Here is a 20,867-nt window from a genome sequence, read left to right as displayed (position 1 = left end):
CAGAGGAGTGGAACGGTGATAGGTGGTATGTGGATCTTGGAGCTGAACTCTTAACAGCACTGGTGATGGGGTAGGACTATCAGCATGTGTCTTGCTCCAGTGTTATTAGCAGCATGTCATGAAATCGATTGTGGCTCTGTGAGTGATGCTAAAAGTGGGGATTTACAGGGAATCTGCTACAAATGCACTTTTGTCATGTAGAGCTGTGTAATGGATCCTGCTTCCTTGGCGGCTGATGAGGAGGAAGACAGTTAATGCTGCTGACAGCAGGATAAGTCCAATGAAGAAAAAGGCTGCGAGGATCAGGCTGGTTTCTCCAGGACTCAAAGCTTTGCCAAAAAAATTGCCCCCTTTGCTGTCATAATCTGCTAAAAGAGAAACATTTGATAAAAAACCTACACATGAATTTGAAGAGTCCGAAATGACATTTAAAGAAATCCTTACCTTCGGCAGTGGTGCTGTTTTTTGCAGTAGTTGCATCGTATGCTCTGGTTGTGAGCTCTGCTGAAGGAGCCTTCCTCTCTGTGCAGGGAGAGGAAGCATTGTTAAGCTGAAAACCTTAATAAATAGTTTGTTCTCATCTGTAAAAGCGGTGCTGGTTTTATTCAGTAATTTCTCCATTGGTGATCTGTACAGAAATCATGATTAGATCAGCACAGCTATTGCTCTGGGCAGCTCCTTGGGCAATATCCCCCTTCTCTATAGCATCTCTGTTACTTCACTACTTACTGCAGTGATAGGACAAGGAGAAATGGCTTTAAACTGAAAGAGGGTAGATATAGATTAAAGGAAGCGCTTCCCTGTGAGGGTGCTGAGGCGCTGGGACACGTTTCCCAGAGAAGCTGTGGCTGCCCCATCCTTGTCAGTGTTCAAGGACAGGTTTGATGAGGTCTGTAGCAACCTGGTCTAGTGTGGGGTGACCCTGCCCATGGCAGAGGGTTGGAACTGGATGAGCTTTAAGGTCCTTTCCAACCCAAACCATTCCGTGACTGTGTTTCAGAGTGTTTCTGCATTTGCTTATTAGTTTGAAGTTTCACAGCCTGAATGAATACGTGGCATAAAATAAATTCACCTTATCCAAGGAAGGAATATCTTGGCTACATTTAGCATTACATTTGTTATCCTGCTGCTATAGGGTTACAGGTACAAGCTGTGTCAGCCGGCAATGTTGCAGTCCCTGCAGGGCAGTGTAGCAGGCACAGTGGACTCCCAGGCAGAAGATGCTGGATCCAGATGTTCAGTGAAGTTATGTGGTGTAGAGAGGCTCACAAAGCACCTTTGGCTTCACTCAGAAGTGGTGGAAAGGACGAGCACCACTCAAAGATTTGCTAACTTCTCTGAGTCAAAAGATCTCCTATTTCTTGGACAGGATGAAAAATCACGTTCTGGAGCATCTTTATCTCAGCTGATCTCTGCCCTTGCAGGAAGGAACTCAAATAGCCCTGGGAGAAAGGAGTTATTGCAGAGAGGAACCACCCCATGCCAGCCTGCAGGCCCTCCCTCACACCATGTGTCAGCAGGGCTGAAAAATAGCTTTGCAGTTGTTTTCTGCACCAGCTGTGGATGACTAAGCAGGCTGACACTGCCTTAGAAGGGGTGCTCCACTTAGAAGTGAAGCACCAGCTCTTTGTAAGCAAGTCGTGGAATGCAGCAAAGATTTTTGCCATGTCATTAGTGGTGTTTGTCCTGTCCCTAGATGATGTTAACTGGCCACGGCAGTAATGTGCAGGGTGCAGCAGTGACATTAGCTCTTGTTTCTTCCCTGCCTTCTATGAGATCTGCTGTGATACCACCTCTAAGTTGTGGGACGTGTATCTGGTACTGCACCTGATTGATTGATGGTGTAGGTTGTCTCCATGCCAGCGTGGATGTGATCGGCTACATGGCAGTGCAGAAGCCACGTCCCAGGGTTTTCTGCTACAAGATCAATTGTCTGGAAAGTCCCAGGAAAAAGGTCGTATACGTCTCCTCTGTGGTCCTTATCTGTCTGTGACAAGGCAAACCCAGCATCGTGAGAGTCGTGCCTCAAATACCTTGCAAAGGCACTGAAATATTCCAGTTAGACTTTCAGCTCCTCAAGGCAGATCAAATGCTTCTTGCTATACATTTCTAGTGAGCCTGATCCAGGGAACCTGAGGTCTGTGGACACCTCTTATTTTTAATAATGTTTATTATTAATTATTGTAATTATGTTACTTTTATATAATTAACAGGAGACCCCTCCTGGGGACTTTGGGTGCTGCTTGAGCCCAGGTATTTCTTTGAAAAACAGTGGTTTTTAGGTAGAACTGACAGTGACAAGCTGTCACAACGTAAAACTGTATTCTAAGCAGGCATAACTGATTTTCCCCCTGTATCTTTCCTTATACCAATGGGTAAACACCTATTTCAACCATCTAACTATGTCTTCTGGCAATGACATTTATTACTCTTTCATATCAGGCTTACAGCAACAGAAGCTTTGCAAGGATCTCATTCATCTTGTATTTTCTTCACATGCAAAACTCCCACCGACCTCAGCATCAGCCCAGGGCTCTGCACCCAAGCTGCAAAACCAGGCTAGAACTTGGACTTCTTTTGCAGAAATTTCCCATCATACTCTAAAGGTTTCACTTTGATTAATTTTACCAACCTTGAAGATGAAGGTCTGTGCATGGAAGTGAACTGTATGGATATCCACTTCATCTCCCATTCCTATCAAATACCAGTTTGTCCTATCACCTTTGTCCATTGTTAGACCCAGAAGACTGTTATAAATCTTCCCATTGATGGCTGGAAGAATGACAAAATAGGACTGGTTAATAACTGGCCATGGTATGGTGATGATAACCTGCACTTCAGCACCCTTTACACTTTCTCTCTGGGGTGATGGGGTACCCAGGCAGAGGGGACAGGCACGTGTGACCATGGCAAGGAGACAGGCACAGTTCTTGTTCCAGTTTCCAGATCTAACTGCACAGCAACAACTAATTTTCTGTCTTGAAAAGTACTGGGTATTTTTTTTTTGTTAGTTGAGGTTAAACTCCTGAAGAAACAGGATTTATGCTGAGAATCTACATGGAAAAAGGGAAGAGCTCTTGCCTGAAATAGTTACCATCTGTAGATAATTTGCTTTGCCAGGGCTGTTCCTGCCCCTGTCCAGTCTGTCCTGCCTGGCTTCTGTGCTGCTTGCTGCTACAGACACAGCTCTAAAATATCATCCTTATGCTCCTACAGAGCAAGCCTGCAAGGACCACAGCTCCCAGGTGACAAGGGAAGATTGGAAGGGCAGCCTCTTCCTAAAAGATTAACATATTATATGTATATTATATATAATATATATTATTATAAATATATAAATTATTATGTACAATATATATTATTATATATAACAAGATTGTCTTGTTAGAAAAATATCTTAGCTGGGCCCCATGAAATCTTTTTGTTTCCAAAAAGCTGCAGTTTCTGAAGTTGTGACATGGTTGGGCAAGTACAGGCTAAGTCAAGTGTCTGCCTAAAAGGGCTGTGAAAAATAAACCTATGTTATTTGGCTGCTGCCCCCGAGTCCTACATACCATGCTTGCTGTTGCCTTCTACAAAGTTCTTAGTGGCATTAAAATCATCAGGATTCTTATGAAGGTATGTTTCAATATTGTCTTTCAAATACCAGGATTCATTTTCATCAAACACCATAAACAGAAGAGTAAATTCCCGATCAATGTCTTTCCTTTGACCTCTTTCATCTAGAACTCCTCTTCTGCAAACTACAAGAGGCCCAATCAGACCACTGTATGTGTCCTGAAATAAAATAAAGACATGCATTATAGATTTCCAGTTCATCCAGTTATGAAGTAGACACAAATTAACTACGAATCAAATAAAGATAAAATCCCATTTTCATATCGGATGAGAAAACATATTTTCTTACTCTGATATCTTTCTCTATATGTCCCTAAATTAATGTACCATAGCGATGCTTTGCCTTCACCCAACATTCCTTCAATCATTCTTTAAAGAGGGAATCACATTGCATTAGTGTATGCCTGCAGATTTCCATGGATTAAATTACCCAGGCGTGTGCAACTGCTATCAAAGAGGACAAAGCATCCAGCTCTGTAAATCATTCCTCTAGCCTGTGGTCCTCGCATAAATGTGAAGTAGGAACCTTTCAGAAACATTACTCAAGGCAGGATGCTTTAACCAAAGGAATGTAATCTTTAATGACCATTTCTTGGTTACCTTTACAAAATTCACTGTTGAATAATAAACCCAAGTAATACAGTTTGGATCTGTTTTACCAGGGCCAGATCGTTCTGGGACATTCCATCTGTAGGTGTTTATTTCCCCTGAAACAGAGAGAACAATTTTACCAAGAGCAGCTGGGTGTAGGAAGCTTTGAGTAGTGTGTAACTGAGACCTGCTACCCGCCCCAACAAAACATGATCTGAATCAAAACTATCTATGGAAGCATGCAGCAATGAGATATGGATGTGATGCTGCCTTCCGGGAGGTTACTGAGGTTCCAGTTGTGTAAAGGAGGTCAGATAGAACCAGAAAAGGAGATGATTCTGTCAACAGTGGCACCCCACAGAGGGAAGTCTAGAGATAGGAGACTTTATCTTTCCCTTTGGGCAAAACTTGTAGCAGATCAGTGATCCCGGATGCTGGTGCTGAAGGTCAGCTGAAGATGCTGGAGCCAAGCTCCAGGAAACGTTTGTTGGACCTTCTCAGCTGAAAAGGGCACAAAGATGTGGCAGTTGCCACTGGGATTTTGCAGCATCATATCAGCCTCAGGCCAGGAGAGGAGAGCTGTGTACGTGCCAGCCTGCTGACTGGGAGAAACAGAGACATCCTTTCCTCTTCCAGCTAATCCCCTGCTCTCCATCAGATACCAGAGAACCACTGTCCCTTCCCAAAAGCCATCACCCCTGCCACATCCTCCCTGAGCAGATGTTCCCTGACCTCTGATTAAAAAAACTCCAGAACAATCTGATGGGGAAATGATCTATTTGGGGCAGGATCAGTTGTGTACACTGAACATGAGCATGCCTATGTTCAAATGAACTGCCTGGGCTGTGTTTCCCTGCTCTGTTTTTTTGCTGGTACTCCAGGGAAGAAAAGGAGAACAAGATGTGGTCAGAGCTTTGCCCTTTTAAGTGGTGCAGAAATGCTGAACCAGGCAGTCTCTGGTACTTGTCTTTCAGGGTGAAGAAAGTCCTCCAGGATGAAAAAAGCCAAGAACAGACGGGCATATGCTATGAGTCAAGATAAAACAAAGAAATCACAGGACTCTTAGCTATGGTTTTAGCACAGGCACAACCCAACAGCTTCCAACAGCTGTAGGCATCAGGTCAAAGAGAATTTTCAAGCTTAAATGGTTGTGAAGTGAGTGAGCCTGGTTTTGTGTCACTGAGACTGTTTTGATGCGTCATGCAATAGTGGGGTTTATTGTACAGCAATACCTACAAAAAAGAAATGGTGACTCTCAATTATTGTGCTGTATGAGGTGAGTCCCATGGAAATGTTGCAATACCATTTAATCTTACAGGACAAGCACCTTCTGTTCATGACAGCATTGGTTTGTACAGTCAGTGGAGATTAGAAAGGCTTTCAAGAGACAGCACTACACTGACAGGACAGAAAACACTAACAAGAAGCCCTCAGTCTCAGAGATATTCATGCAGTGGAGACATACACCAGGGAAGAGTTTGTCCTCCACCTGTATCTAACCTGCATGTCACCATCCCTTTTGAGAGGGAATGAAGTGAGAAGATATCCTGCCTGTGGTCCTTTAGCACTTCCTTGCTTTTTACTCCTGACTTCAGGACATTAGGACACTGCAGATGGAAAACTGTCCACTCTGCTTAAAATCTGAGGCACTTCAGGTGGCATCAAAGACCTGTCTTTGAAGTTCAAATGAAGCATAACCCCTGAAAAGACTGATAAACAAGAGGAAAATTGATTTTTTTCTCCCTTTTTGCTGCTGAGTAAATGGAGGAATGCATGAGGAAAGGACAAAGCTGTGGCAGCTGAGAGCTGTTTTGGCTGCTATGGATCTGCTCTCTGCACCTCTACCATGCCACCCACAATATGTCCAGGAGCTGGAAGTGATCTTGGGAGCAGAAATTAACAGGACATAAATCTGGCTGATGACTGCTTCAAGATTTAATGGAACAAGATGGGCTCTGGGAAGCTTGGGGTGAGCAGTCCAGTCTGGCCTAGGGAGACAGTGAGGACAGTGATGACGGTGGTGGGGACAGAAGTGTTCAGGAATTGCTTTTGTTTTGTGGGGCTTGATTTCTGTGTTAACTGCTGCTTTCAAACTCCTAAGGAAAAGTCTGTCCTTAGATCTTGCGGAAGAGCCCTTTCCTTTGGCTTATTGTCAAACACAGACACCTTCCCTCAAACTAACTTATCCCAAGCCTGCTCCCATGTGGACATAGGAAACATGACAGTAGCGTTCCCGACGTTATACCTCATCTGTTAACAGAACATCAACAGCATCAAGGGGCACATAATAACACAAGAGAATGATGTAAATCAGTTCCTTTTCTTTCTTTCCCTCTCTCCCCCCCATCCCATATGTTAACCACAGCTATTGGCAGATGTTGGCTCATTAATTTCTGGGTGATTGTACTCTATTGATACAGCTGGTTACAGGAAAGAAATTTCAGCTTGCGAAGAGGCTTGGGGCATCAGAGCTTCTTTTCAGTTAGTTTCACACTGAAGCTCACAAATGCTACCAAAAAATATTGTGTGAGTGATGGAAAGCAAAGGTACATTTTGGCTTGACTGTAATGCCTGGGCTTGAGTCTGGCTACCTACTACAATGTAAAACCCAACATAAAAATTGAAGTACAGCTATTTCAAGAGGAATTTTTCTGTATGAACGATTTCAATGAAGTGAGAACTATTTTCCATTATTTTTCTCACTAGAAGCTGAGGCATATTTGGACTTTTAATTTGTTTCAAAGAATTTTAATTCACATGACAGCTACATTTTGCATTTTATGCATCAGCTCTGAATGCAAATGCTGCTTCTGCATAGATCAAGAGAGAGGCAGAGTTCATATTGCCAACTGTAACTATCACTGAGCTTCTCCGTTTCCAAAACACTTAAGAGTGTCAGTCTGGAGGCAAATGCAGCTCTGGCTTACACTTCTCTTGCCATGATTATGGGCCTCCCTCTGCCATCTTTTGGAGCTTGCCCCATGATATTACATTCCTGCTTCTGACTCTAATAAGAACAAAGGTACCTTCTCTGCCTGAACATGACCTGCATGTATAACAACATATAATCACATCTAAATAAAAGCTAGTGTCTGGAAGAACATACAGGTATGCATAAGCATGAAAGAGGGATTTTCATTCATGTGTTAGAAGTCTTTTATCTACAGCCTTTGTAGCTCAAAGGGAAAAAAATATCAGCCTTACCAGGGAGTGTAATTGGTGTCTCAGGTTGCTCTTCACAGCCCACCTCTTCTATTCCATGTGCCGTTATCGAATAAGGCCTGCTGGCCTTGTTCTTAAACACAACCAGTACAGAGTCACCAACCTCAGCATGGAGTAACGGCCCTAAATTAAACCAGAAGATGTCAGGGATTAATGCTTCTTTTCTGAATGTAACAAACTGACTTATCCCTAGCTTGGCCTAGGAAAAGAGCCAAGGTCTTTCCCAAAACCCTTGGACTCTTCTGTTCTTTCAGCAGAGCCATCAAAACCTGGTTGTTGCCCCAGCTGAGAAGCTTCATATATATAAATATATATAAATATATGTATTTACATATATATATAAGTATATATAAATAATCTTTTCTTCTTTCTGGTTAATGAGAATTGCTTGTTCTGGAGACAGGTCTTTGGATACCTTGTTTTTAAGGAAAACTCTTGTGCATGGTTTTTGTATCTTTCAAAAATTATATTTCTTAAGCTGGTAACAGATTTTTTTATTAAAAAAATCGCAACAAAGTTATGTTTTTACCTTTGTACCCCACAGAAAGAAATCTCCAATACTTTCCAAGAGAGTGTTGGTTACATTATGGCCATTGTGGCCCACTTCGCACCCCATATGAGCTGATCGTTATTTTATGGCATGTGTAAATTTTTGTCTTGCCCAATTTTAGATACAAATCCAGCTCCTTATAATGACTTAATCTGCTTACAAGAGTTCTGAAGTTAAGGTGAATCCTGGAATTGCCATTCTGACATCCTCCCTCTTACTGCTCCTTAGGAAACTCTATTCATGTTTAAGAATGAATTCTCTAATTTGGAAAGAATCTTTATACTCAGCAATCCTACAGACTGTAAAATCTCCAATAACCTGGATAGGCATCAGTGTTCCTTGTTTCTCATGTTAGCAAAGCTGGAAAAACCTAGTTTTTGCAAAGCAATCCTCTCATGTATCAGACTCAGTCTGTGAGCCTAAGAGCTACTTGCCCAGGATTTCCAAGTGTTCCTCTTCCTCTGTCCTCACTTTACGCTGTGTGAAGTTGCCATTTGTGTACTCCCTGTAAACCACCTTCTTGTATTTTGAACCAATCTGATCTTCTGCTTGATTCAAGAAAATATGCCCATAGCTGCAAAATTAAAAGTCAAAAATTAAACCCATTAAGCCTTACATTTAAAGGTTGGTAATTGTTGTGTTCCTCACAATAGATTTGAGGAGAATTTATGGCTTGATCCAGTGTGATGACTGATGTGAAACCCTGGGCGCCTGAAGAGATTTCAAACAGCAAATAATAACAGTGATAATCCCTACTAAATACACACCCTCTTCAAACAGGTAAAGCTGAGAACACGTTGCAATCACCACAAACCTTTGGGAACAGGAATCCTTCACCAGAGCTTTCAGAGCAGAGATGAATTTCAAGCTAAGAGTGGGTTCTGCAACTGTCTCCAGCTGCATCCTCTGCTCCAACAAAATATACTGCCTGTCCCTGCAAACCGGAATCCTCTTATCACAATGGCTGCTTTCACTATCTTGGCTATTAGTCAGCCACAGGGAGATGATAACCGAAGGCTAACCTTGCAAAAGCAAATGTCGTCATCTAAGAGGGGGCTGCTTTCCCCTGACTCCTGTTGGTATGTGGTGTGCGGGGGTGGATGCTTTCCCAGCATGAAGATAGAGTGGGAAAGGTATTTTCCCACCTGGCAGGAGGTGCTTTTTGGGCCCCAGGTCTGAGCAGTCACCCACAGTTTGTTGCTGCTCTGATGGGATCCCAAAGGGCTGATCTGCCAGCAGAGGACACTCGCCACCAGCTGTGGAGGAGAGCGCTCACCCGCTTCTGAGAGCAGCTCTGTCTCCTGGCAGCTAATCTCCAAGGTGCCCCTGGCAAAGGAGCTGTGAGGTTGGCTCACAATTTACTAAATAAAGGCATAAAATGCCCCAGGAACACTACTTACTGTACTAAGTGCTTACTGTAGTAATTTACCGTGTGTGCAACAACAGCCTTTGACAGTACTGGAGTTAATGTTTTCTTTAAGCATACTTCATTACCTGCTACTCTTGTATTTTCTACCCCTCACCATACTCTTCCTCTCCACATGTGTATCTTCTGCACATGCTTTTTACTCCTTAGCACAGTGCAGTGTAGAGGTGATTCACTTGCAGTAGTTACTGTGTTCTGACTTCTCCAGGGAAGCCAGGGGCTACCACACTGCAGTGAAGCAGGCTCAGCATCTCCCTAATGCATCTGAAGTTCTTGCAGGGGCTCATGTCTGGGATGTGTACTTGGGTTTCTTCCCTGTGAAAACCAGAGCACTGGGATGGGAAGACTGGGGAGAATGAGGGAGAGGAGGGACATGGGTGGCATCACTGTAAGGCTGAGCCAGGGCTGGAACACACACATGGATTTAGGTGCTTGGAAGCCTTCTTGGCTCCAACAGCATTACAAGACTCTCAGATGAAAACATTTGAAAATGCTGCCTATGAACTGGTGTGGTCTGAGAGTTTGGCCCTTTACCAATACATTTGCTCTTATTTTGTTGAGCGAAGACTGCCTCCTAACAGGTACGAAGCTGGCTTCATGAAAGGATGCTTCCAAGTTCCCCCTCCATTAGGAGTTTACCCCATGCCCACAAACAATTTTTGCTTTGAGTACCTTTCCTCGTTGCTGCTGATGTTGTAAATGTTCGGTACCGAGCTCTTGTTTGAAGCATAGTCCCACTCCACCTCCTCCGCAGCAATGTAGTAGAGCCTTATGGCTCCACTCTGCTGCCGGGCTCGGGTGGTGTTACGGCAGCTGCTGACCTCGTAGAGATGTTTCATCCCACCAACAAAGTGATCAAAAGTCCTGCAAACCACTTTGAATGTGCCTGGGAAAGGAAGCACGTGAGAGTTAGGTGATTTAAAACACTTCAAAAAGCAGCTTGGCATCAGTTCCTGTGGACTGTGCATCTCTTATCTGTCCTCAGGCAAACTTAATCTGTGATGCTGTATGGAAAGTCAAGCACGGGAATGCTTATATAGAATCATAGAATTGTTTGTTGGAAAAGACTTTTATGATCATCATGTCCAACTGTTAACCCAGCGCTGTCACGTCCACCACTAAACTACATCCCTGAGTGCCACATCTACACATCTTAAATACCTCCAGGGATGGCAACTCAACCACTCCTCTGGGCAGTCTCTGCCAATCCCTGATGACCCTTTTGATGAATAAATTGTTCCTAATATCCAACCTAAATCCCTCCTGGTGCAATCAGAGGCTGTTTCATCTCATCCTATCACTTGTTGCTTGGGAGAAAAGACTGACATTCACCTCCCTATGACCTCCTTTCAGCTAGCGATAAGGTACCCCTGAGCCTTGTCCTCTCAGGACTAAACACCCCAAGTTCCTTCAGCCATTACTCATCGCAGTTGTGCTCTAGAACCTTCACCAGCTTTGCTGCTCTTCGCTGGCCCAGCTCCAGCATCTCAATGTCTCTCTTGTAGTGAGGGGCCCAGAACTGAACACAGGATTTGAGGTGCGGCTTCACCAGTGCCCAGTACAGGGGAACAATCACTGGCCTTGGCCCTGCTGTTTCTGATACCAGCCAGGGTGCCATTGGCCTTCCCTATTCCCTAGGGCAAAAGTGATGGAAAAGGTAAAATAACGTGCAGTTAGAGAAAATCACACGTTGATGATTGTCAAGATGTGATAATTCTCAATTTACAGCTTATAGAAGGCTACCTGGCAACATGTAAAAAATCTCCTAGGATATGTTGTTAGTGGGAGCTCTGCAGTGCAGTTACTTGAGAGATAGGGGAAATATATGTGGTATGCACAAGAAAAAGACACCAGTGTCAGATGTCTATCCTGGCATGTGCACAATACAGATATTTCCATCAAGTGCTCTGGCCAAGGATGGTCCTTGGCACAGCCTTGCACAACAGTGATAACTGTTGGTTTAAACAGAGTTGCACTAACGTAAAGAAAAGTAACATTGCACTCTTTATCATGAGATCATGGTCCCCCTGAGTTTGAAGAAAGCATCATTGGATTATACATGAGAATTGCAAGTCTCTTTAATGTACATGCCTCTGAAGAAGCCCCTAAAGAGTATTCTTAAAAAACTATTATTGAAGCCCTAAAATGGCTTAAATCCCTATCTACACAGCAGTGAATTTTATCTCTGCTAAAAAAAGCCCGTTTCAAGTGTTATGGACATTCTATGAACATCTCATTAGCTGTCTCTCTACCTGCTGCTCTGCCTATCCCAAGGTCATCAAAGCCTCCACTCTTTGGTACATATACATATTTGATTTGTAGCTCCTTCCCAGAAAAGCAGCCCAGCCTGAACTCTCAGCTATACCATGTCCCCACAGTCTCCATGCTTTCAGGCTCCCTTGTGCAACGCAGAGCATCTCACTGACTGCTATTTTGGCTGCCTGGTTTCTGCATGTGCCAAACCACCAAGATAAGCTCATGAACGTACCCACACGGTCCGGCTGCATCAGGGCTGTCCATGATAAATGAGGAAACAAGGCCAGACCGTCCCTCGTTGTCCCTCTCAGGTCAATGGTGTTTCCTTGAAACTGAACCCCGTGCATGTCGTAGTGGCTGCCCAGCCCAATGAGGTGCCAGGAGACTTTGTCGTCCTTGCACATGGTCAGGCCTGGCAGGTTACCAAACAAGTAGCCATTGACAGCTGGAGAAGAAGGAAAGAACCTGGTTGGCAGCAGGTCTATGGAAACTCACCACAGAGCCTCCGACCACCTTCCTGGCAAGAAACTCAGGGAATCATAGAATCAACTGGGTTGGAAAAGACCTTTAAGATCATCAAGTCCAACCATTACCCCAGTACTGCCAAGACCACCACTAAACCATGTCACCGAGGGCCTCCTCTACATGTTTTTTTTGAACACTTCCAGAGATGGTGATGCACTTCATGACTCAGCAAGTCACAGTATTAATTAAAGGGGCATTTTGTGAAGCAGAGGTAGCACTGGATGACACCAAAATAATCTCATAATGCTATTCCTATAAACTGTGAACTTCTACCTGGGTTTTTTTTTAGCCTGTAAAACCTTGTAATAGCCCTTTGCAGTGCTGTAGCACTTCTCACCCAAGCTTTTGAGGACGCCTCACACACACACAGAGTGAAGTGTAGAAATAAGGTACCTCCTTTCAGCCTGGAGAATGTATAACCAGATCATTAAGGCCGTGGTGTAGGCCATAAAGAGTCCACATTATACATACAGTTCTGATGGAACCTTTTTATGTGATTTTGACCTTTTATTTCCACTTTTACTTCCAAAATGTACCTCTTTCTTTCACAAGAAAGGCTAAACTCCCTAATCCTGAAATGTTCTCTGTGATCATTGAGTAAAAGATATTATGGCAGAACAAAACTTCAGTATAAGATATTACCTAATAATAGAAGAATAAAATAGATGGGTCTGGAAAGCACAGAGGTTCTCTAACAATATATATTCTCAGTGCTCTTCAGAAATCTAAAGCAAAGAGAGGTTATATGATTCACTGAAATCTGTTGTGTCAGGAATAACTTGGAGGAGGTCCATCCTAGAGTCGGAAACTTACGTTCGCAAGTGGTGTTTTAAAATACTATTGGCCATTACCCTTTTCCAGAGGTGGTCAGTACCAAAGTGGGAGCTGGCAGAGCAGAGCAGGTGGACCTTCATTGTCCAAATCAGTGCCAAAGCCAGCAGTGAAATTCAAAGCACCAGTGAACACTGGCTTCTTCTGCAGTTGATGCCTGACTCTGGCGTGACTCCTTGTTATAGACTCAAGTGTTGTATTTAAAAGCTACACTCTTCCCTTTCTCCAGGCATAGCTGGTAAGTGGTTGCATTCATTGCTAATGTGACTGGGGTTTCAGGATGCACTCCAAGAGCATCAGATACTGGCCATAAGCTGACTGACAGCTTTCCATCGCATCCTCAATGCACCACAGCTGTCTATGAATGATAGTAAAACCTGCCAATTCATCTTAACTAAACAAAAGGTATCATTAACAGATATTAGATATTTCATACCATGCATTTTGTTGGATTCCTTGAAATCTTCATCATTTTCATCTACTTTTGAAGGGTCTCCAGTAAATGTTTCGATATTCTTGTGCAGATACCAGCTGTCATTCTCATCGAAGATTGAAAAGAGGAGGTAAAATTCTCTGTCTATTCCTTTCTGTAGGAAGAAGAAAACCAAGCCATTAAAAATCAATCTGTGCAGAATTACCCAAGCAATTCTTTTTTTTAGCAACACTCTTTCCACCCAAAAATTGCAGCCGTTTTCTTACTATGTCCTTGTAGAGACAGGGAGTGGCACTCTTCCATATACCAAAAGGATAAATAAAGTGTCCATTACCTACTTAGGGTGAAAAGATGCATTCATTGCCAATCAGTGCATGGAAAAGACTAAAAACCTAGGGATGAGCCAGAATACTGGCAAACTATGGTTTCCTCCTCCTAACCATCCCCTTAGGTCAGCTTTTACCCTGGGGAATGCCATTTGTTTAATCTCTTAAAACTGAGCTGGGCAAATCGGCCCATATGGGAACCCCCCACTCCAGTGCACCACCCTGCTGTTAGGGGCAAGCAGATGTCCATGTTGGGCACCTGTGTCCCATCGGGATTCAGTGTATTCTTCCGACAGACCAGCAAAGGCCCCACAAGGCCAGAGTTGGTGTCTTTGACGGCATCAGTTGCTGAGTAGTACAGATAGGTTAGGCATGGGGGGTCACTTTCTGTCGGGCCTCCATTTTCAGGCACCCTCCATTTGTATGTGAAGGTTTCACCTGGCTTAACGTGGGCTCCTGGCTTCATATAGCCTGCAGAGGGAAAATAGAGAAGGTTTTGATTTCCTGCATACAAGTGTTAGCTGGGAGTCAGACATAGCTGCTGATTTGTGTGAACCAGCTCCCCCCTGCAGTCACAGCTAGGGCACCATCCCTTGCTCCGGGCATTTATGCCTTGAGGACACCTCACCCTGTCCTGTGCCATGGGGACAACCAAGCCCATTTACCCATAGAGCCAGTTTAGCTGCTTCACCCAGACACCTTCTAATGCTATCTGGCTTCCTCTAATGTTTGCAGCTTACTTTGCCCTGTTGTGAGGTTCATCTGTGGCACAAATACAGATGCTGGCTTTTCATTAAGCACCAGCAAAGCAAATACATCACTGATCAGAGCTGCAACTGTGGCTTTTTAGAAATTCAAACCCAATCTGACCCTGGTAATTGTTTCTTTCTGATTTTGTAGCAATGCACAGGAACCTCTGTCAGACTCTTCACAGGGCTGTTGCTATTGCTTTTTTTTGGAAGCTGTTGTTAAAGGATTTGGGCCATCGTCTGCTGCCATGCACAGGGTGGATTTAACACCACGCATGTAATTTAGTCACTGTAAAAGGGTGCCGGCATCCACTCAGAGAGGACTTACAAAAGGGACTTGAAGGGAGAACTGGAAAACAGGGTCAGCCCTGCACCCTTGTGTAGAAAAAAAAGAGCCAAGTCACCTTTCTGGTCTTTGCTATGAGGAAGATCAAGCTGGGAATTTTGTTTAATGCTTAGGCATCCATTGAATAGATTTTCCCAACACAGTCAGATGTGTATGGTGGCAGCAGCAGCATTTACCAATCTAATATTCCTCTCTAATATCTCAAAAGAATCCTCTTGAAAATGTAAACAGGAATGAAAATAGCAGTATTACATATGAACACATACTATTTGCTGAAAAACACAATACAAAGAAGAGTACTGCTTTGAGCATATCTGATATTACTGGATTCATCCTGCAACAGTGTTCGTAAGGAGAGCATTGATTTGGAGTTAAAAACCCTCTGAGACTGGACAAGTGTCAAATGCAACATGGAAGAGTATTTCCTGAGACCACTATAAGGAAAAGATCCCTGCAAACATTTGTAGATGTCAGTAGGTACATTTATACACAGTATTTCACATGAATAAGCTGCACTCAGTCAATGCACAGCCTTTGAAAAATCATTTACCTTCAGTGTAAACCTACAGCCCTTGTAGGATCTCTACATATATATAATAGATATGATGGAAATACAAGACACGAGGGTTACAAGGGGAGAAGAAGGGGCAGAAGATTGTTGATGAATCTGGAGTCAGGCTCCTCTCTGCAATACCAAAGGTGTGCAGAGCACTGCTACTGAACTGTGGGATTTGGTTTGATTTTGCTCCACTCCAAAGTGTTCAGTGCTGATGGGAGCTATTACTGGGGAGTGTTAAATGAAAGCAAGACAGGACTGCAAGCAGAGGGAAGCTGCACTTCCACCAGGGAGCTACATCTGACACAGATGGCATTAGGACATGTGCGGGTAACTTCAAGGCTGAACTCAAACCAATTTAATGATGCATTGGGGCCTTCTGGCAAATTTGTTGTGTTGCAAGGTCAGCAAGTGGAGACAACAGAATTTAATAAAGCCTTTTGTATTGATTTTATTGTATGATGTTATGAGTTTTACATGTTGACCTAATTATCTTAGCGTAGTTCTCAGAGAGGGATTATGTCCTATGAGTTTCTTTCTGATGTGTTGTAGTGGAAACAAAGCAATTAGACAAGAGGCCTACCTTTCTTTTCAGTGCTACGAATGCAACAAAATCTTTTTCAGAGACCACAGTATTATCTTTGTAGCACTATGGATGGCATTCAGCTCACCTGACTTGAGCCATCTATCTCAGTCTCTCACCCAAACTTTAGGCTTCTTTTGTAGTTGATTGAGACAGAACGCATCACCAGAGGGTGACATACGTGTGCAAAGTAAATGGGACTTCACCCCTCTAAAGGGTTTGTTTCTGTCTAGAAAAGGTGCCTACCAATTCAACGTGGCATTTAACATTTAGATGCAGATCTTGTTCTTGTACAAAATGAAAGGAAGCCTTTGGTGAATGCTCCATTTGAGTGTTCACATATTTATGAGGATTAATAAGGATTATCATTGCTTCATATTCCAGGGCAATCAGATAAAAGCTGCCTCCAACACTGACTATCCTGACAGTGAAGCAAGGGCAATGCCCAGCCTGGATTAGAGAATCAGGAGTATAGCAACCCAGACCATGTGGATGGCTGTATTCAAAGACTCAGCAGGGGCGTTGTGCCAGATCTTTAGCTTCATAATTCTGGAGCATGTCCAGAAGAGATCCACTGAATGCACTTGAGAGAGATTAGAGTTAATATCAATTGGATTCTGCCTGTGACTTTGGCTTAACATGGATCTTGTCGAGTTTTAGACTCCTTTATGGTACATGTCCAGGAGAAAGAACCAGCACATTGGCAGACTGGGGCGTCCCATGGGTTGTGACATGTACAGTAGACACAAATTAATCAAGTCATCCCTTCTCTGCCCTAGCATCCACATAAAGGGCAAACCTGCAGAGCAACAGAACATCTTTATACTCAGGTATTCTGGATGTGATGATAGAGCTGTACAGTCAAAACTTACCATCTATGTATGGAGCTCCTTCTGACAGCTTGCTGAAGCTTACGCCATGGGCCATAATGCTATAGCTTCTTCTGGCTTTGTTGGCAAAAGTAACCAGCACTGTATCTCCCACTTCAGCTTTTATAACAGGGCCTTAAAAGATGAGAGAGGGTGTTAGTAGAGCTACCCTCTAATATATTTCCATCTAAACAAGAGAGAGCTGACTGGCAGCTGTATGCATAAAATTCCCCTCTGGATTCAAGTGGATCTGCATTCAAACCTGACATAATGACAGAAAGGGAAAACATTCACTGTACCAAGTATTCCCAGGTGCTTCATGTCCTCTGACCAAATCTTCTTACTGAACGTTGCATCAGTATATTCCACATAGCGAACTTTCCAGTACTGACCTCCTATTCTGTCTGTCCCTTGTGTGAAATATGTTGCAGATTCACTGTGGAATTAACAAATTGGATTGGTTAAATAGTTGGAGATTCAGGCAGAAGACTTAATTTCAAATGAAGTCGTAACTCCAGGCACAAGAGAAACTGCCCCCCCCAAGTTGCTAGTTTGCATACACTTCTGTAGCAGACAAGGGGAGATATTACTGATCTGAATTACAATTAGAAATTAGTTAACAAATGGACATTCATTGTACATTAGGCTTTCATGTATTTAACCCCATTTCCTTAGAAAGACGTCTATGTCAACTTACCTCTAACCAGCATAGTGCAACACCTGTGCCATTAACTGTGCACAGCATGTCTCTAATCCTTGTTAGCAAAGGAGATAATGTAATACAAATCGTTTTCATCGTAGTAAAAGGGGGGGAAATCTGCCATTGTGGCACCTCTGAGGTACACTGAGTGTTAGTGTGAAAGCTGCCTGAGGAGTTTCAATGTACGCTCATTAGCTCTGTTGAAGTTTGTGTACCTCACAAAGGCACAAAGGGCTCACTTTCTCCATGGACTTAATGGATCAAGATAAGTGCTTCCAGAAGGCAACTCCAAGCACTGCAGTTACGAATATAACTTCCTGGCAAGGTTGTTGAAATCCATTCCTCCCTGCCCCTTTCAGTTAAAGTTAATGACAGTGCAGGACCTAACCCTAGTGAATCACCCTGACTCCTGAAATTAAAGCGCAACAGGAGAGGACTAGAAAGCTCACCTGCCAGTGGCATTTAAGCCCTGCCCAGTGAATTTATCATAACCGTCAGGTCCGTAATTCCAGAGCACTTCTTCAGCAGCGATATAATATCTCCTCTTGTGACTGGGCGGTGAGGGCCGAGACAGGTTCTTCTGGCAGATCTGAACATCGTACAGTGCCTCCATGCCACCTGCGAGAAGAAAGAGTCTGGAGACAGTCCTTGGCCAGCTGCAGGGTCAGCAATCTCATGGATACAAATGCACATTCAAAACTCTTTAGAAACTACATGGATTGGAAACAAATACTAGGGAAAATTGCTATTTTTAAAGAGATCCACTGCCTGGGAAGATGCTATCACCCTTCTCTTGCAAGGTGGTATTTTATGCCACAGGTAAACCCACTGACATCAATGACACTCATTAGTGGGCTTATTTACTCAATTCTTTAATCTGGGTAAGGATGCTGGAATGATTTTGGGGGTCAGAGTGCCTCCTGAAGTGTGCAAAATGGCGTCATCTCCCCTTGACTTTCACTGGAATAGAGGCTGGTTATTACCAGACTGAAAAGATTTGCTGGTTGCCGGAATCAAGTCTGTTTTGCCTGATGCAAGTCCCACTGAAATCAATGTGCAAGTTCTTAGATGTAAAAATTCTTCCAGTTCATCTCTGATATAATTATACATTGCCTGCTATCATAAGACCTAGGTTTTGATATGTGCTTTTGGGCTATCACACCGCACAAATACCACATCATCACCAGATTCCTTCGTGTGAAGGTTCCTGAAAACCCTGCCCATTTTTGTCTGATTTCTGTAAAGAAAAAAGCTATGAAGCGTCAGTTGGCACGATTTTAGTTTATGTGGGTTTTATGTGGTGTCATTTCTATTTTATTTTTATATGTTTATGTTTTTCTTATTTACAACAAAAAGTGGTGATGAATGCTCCTCTCATCACTCACAGAAAGTGTGGCATCAGCACTGGGTCTAGCAAGCCTTCCTCATATGAATTACACAGCTAAGTTATTCATACTAGCTGAAGATTTGGCCCAACATGTGTAATTTCCCCTGGTGACTAAACTCATATTCGTGATGTTTATCTGGTGAAATAGTTCCAAAGTGCTCAGTTAGTCACAAAAAAAGAGGTGTGAAATCCTGCTTTGCCTGGAAACATCTCTCAGTTTTCTTTTCCAAGCATAATAAAGGCTGGAACTTCTGGAAGGATCAGGGAGATCTATAGCAGCATACCTCGTAAGTGCTCGTTAACCTGGCACGTTATCAGCCACCTCCCCGGGTTCCCAGGAGTCATCTCCGCTGTGATGAACGTTGCTGGGAACAGACCAATGACATCTGCCCTCTGGTCTCTGCTGGTGAACGTGTGGCCATAGAAATACGCAGCGTGGATATCTATCTCGCTTCCCATGCCAAACAAGTGCCAGGACATGGAAGTGTCAGCGCACATCTCCAAGACGGGGAGATTGCCATAAATATAGCCATTAATAGCTAAAAACAAAAGTATGAGACTTTATGAGAGATGAAAGAGAAGTGCCAAGTGCCTCTGATTCCATTTTAAGGATGATCCTTTCCTGGCCCAGAAAAGAAACTGTCTGAATACCCTCAAGGCCTTCACAGGCTCCTTGATGAAGAGTACCATTTTAAACATGCAGCTTACAACTCTGGTTGATCAAAGGGCCCAAATTCTCTGGTTGGGTCTCTGAAAAGCTTCCTGGGTGGTATCAAGATTGGCAAAGGCCAAGTCATCACCAAAAAAGCCTGATAATGAAGTTAACTTGTTCTGCAGCTATTTAGTATGTCTGAAATCTAGTTCCTCTTATTCTGAGTCATAAATGTGCCATTATGTGCCAGGCTTAAGCAATTTGGATTTGAAAATTACAATATCAGTCAAATCAGTCTAGTCAGCTGTCTCTTGCTCAGCTTCCACACCTGACAGTGTATCAGGACACTAGGAGAATAAGACTCATATTTTGCAAAATGTTTTAGCTCCTAGGCTCCACGGAACAACCAAAACACAGAGAAATACCTGGATTTAACTTCTTACACTAGATCTCCAAATGGCACAATGTACTATAGGCCAATGGATATCTGGACCACAGGAGTGGTTGCACCAGCCAGCTCACCATCAACAAGGCCATTTGAGAACATGGAATCACAGAATCATAGAACAGTTAGGGTTGGAAAGGACCTTGAGATCATCTAGTTCCAGCCCCCCTGCCATGGGCAGGGACACCTCACACTAAACCATGTCACCCAAGGCTCTGCGCAGCCTGACCTTGAACACCGCCAGGGATGGAGCATTCACAACTTTCTTGGGCAACCCATTCTAGTGCCTGAGATCTACATGTCCAAGTGCTCTGCACCTTGCTTTTCTCTTTTCGGAGCTGGTCAAAGAGTCACCAAATGGCTTAAATCTGTTACCCAAGAGAAAATGCTAAACAAATGGCACAGCCGGGCATGAAAGCCAAATCCCCTTTCTGCAAACCAGTGTGTTGTGCTGTATTTATGGAGAAGCTTTTTATTAGCTCTGCTTCCACATCCTGACCCCATTCCTTGCTGATACAGGTAAAGGACATCACAAGCAGCAGAAAGTCCTACTCAAATGAAAAGAGCCTGCTGTAGGTCACCATTTGCTCAAGAGTCCTGCTCACCATGCATTCGGTTGCTGGTCTGGAAATCTTCATCCTCTTTGTCAACTGTGGCTGGCTCTAAGCAGAATGTGTTTATATTCTCATCAAGGTACCAGCTGAAGTTTTCATCTACAATGCTAAACATCAGGGCAAAAGCGTTAACAGCACCAGTCCCTTCTATTGAGGTCTCATCTGCAGTTCCTAAATCGCAAACGAAA

At 43.5% G+C, this 20,867-nt stretch overlaps 1 protein-coding gene across 1 annotated transcript in view; it reads right to left on the bottom strand.

The window, feature by feature from the left end:
• Positions 1-84: 84 nt before the first annotated feature.
• The window catches only part of HEPHL1 (hephaestin like 1), a 33,982-nt gene continuing 13,199 nt past the window's right edge, over positions 85-20,867 (bottom strand). The window contains exons 4-20 of the mRNA XM_061343826.1: positions 20,671-20,850; positions 19,253-19,507; positions 18,031-18,199; positions 17,181-17,317; positions 16,885-17,016; positions 14,038-14,249; positions 13,456-13,606; positions 11,896-12,108; positions 10,080-10,293; positions 8,416-8,555; positions 7,414-7,554; positions 4,219-4,325; positions 3,555-3,777; positions 2,633-2,772; positions 1,828-1,987; positions 445-522; positions 85-365 (exon numbers count right to left, since the gene is read on the bottom strand). Coding sequence (XP_061199810.1) covers positions 163-365; positions 445-522; positions 1,828-1,987; positions 2,633-2,772; positions 3,555-3,777; positions 4,219-4,325; positions 7,414-7,554; positions 8,416-8,555; positions 10,080-10,293; positions 11,896-12,108; positions 13,456-13,606; positions 14,038-14,249; positions 16,885-17,016; positions 17,181-17,317; positions 18,031-18,199; positions 19,253-19,507; positions 20,671-20,850 — 2,855 coding nt within the window. The 3' untranslated portion in view covers positions 85-162. The remainder of the gene's footprint in view (positions 366-444; positions 523-1,827; positions 1,988-2,632; positions 2,773-3,554; positions 3,778-4,218; positions 4,326-7,413; positions 7,555-8,415; positions 8,556-10,079; positions 10,294-11,895; positions 12,109-13,455; positions 13,607-14,037; positions 14,250-16,884; positions 17,017-17,180; positions 17,318-18,030; positions 18,200-19,252; positions 19,508-20,670; positions 20,851-20,867) is intronic.

Source organism: Neopsephotus bourkii, unplaced genomic scaffold (assembly GCF_033783945.1).
Source record: "Neopsephotus bourkii isolate Nb327-2 ecotype Australia unplaced genomic scaffold, CSIRO-AGI_Nbou_v1 NB_1825, whole genome shotgun sequence".
Lineage (NCBI taxonomy): Eukaryota > Metazoa > Chordata > Aves > Psittaciformes > Psittacidae > Neopsephotus > Neopsephotus bourkii.
The sequence above is the reverse complement of the archived record's forward strand: the minus strand, read 5'-3'. Positions and strand labels throughout refer to the sequence as shown.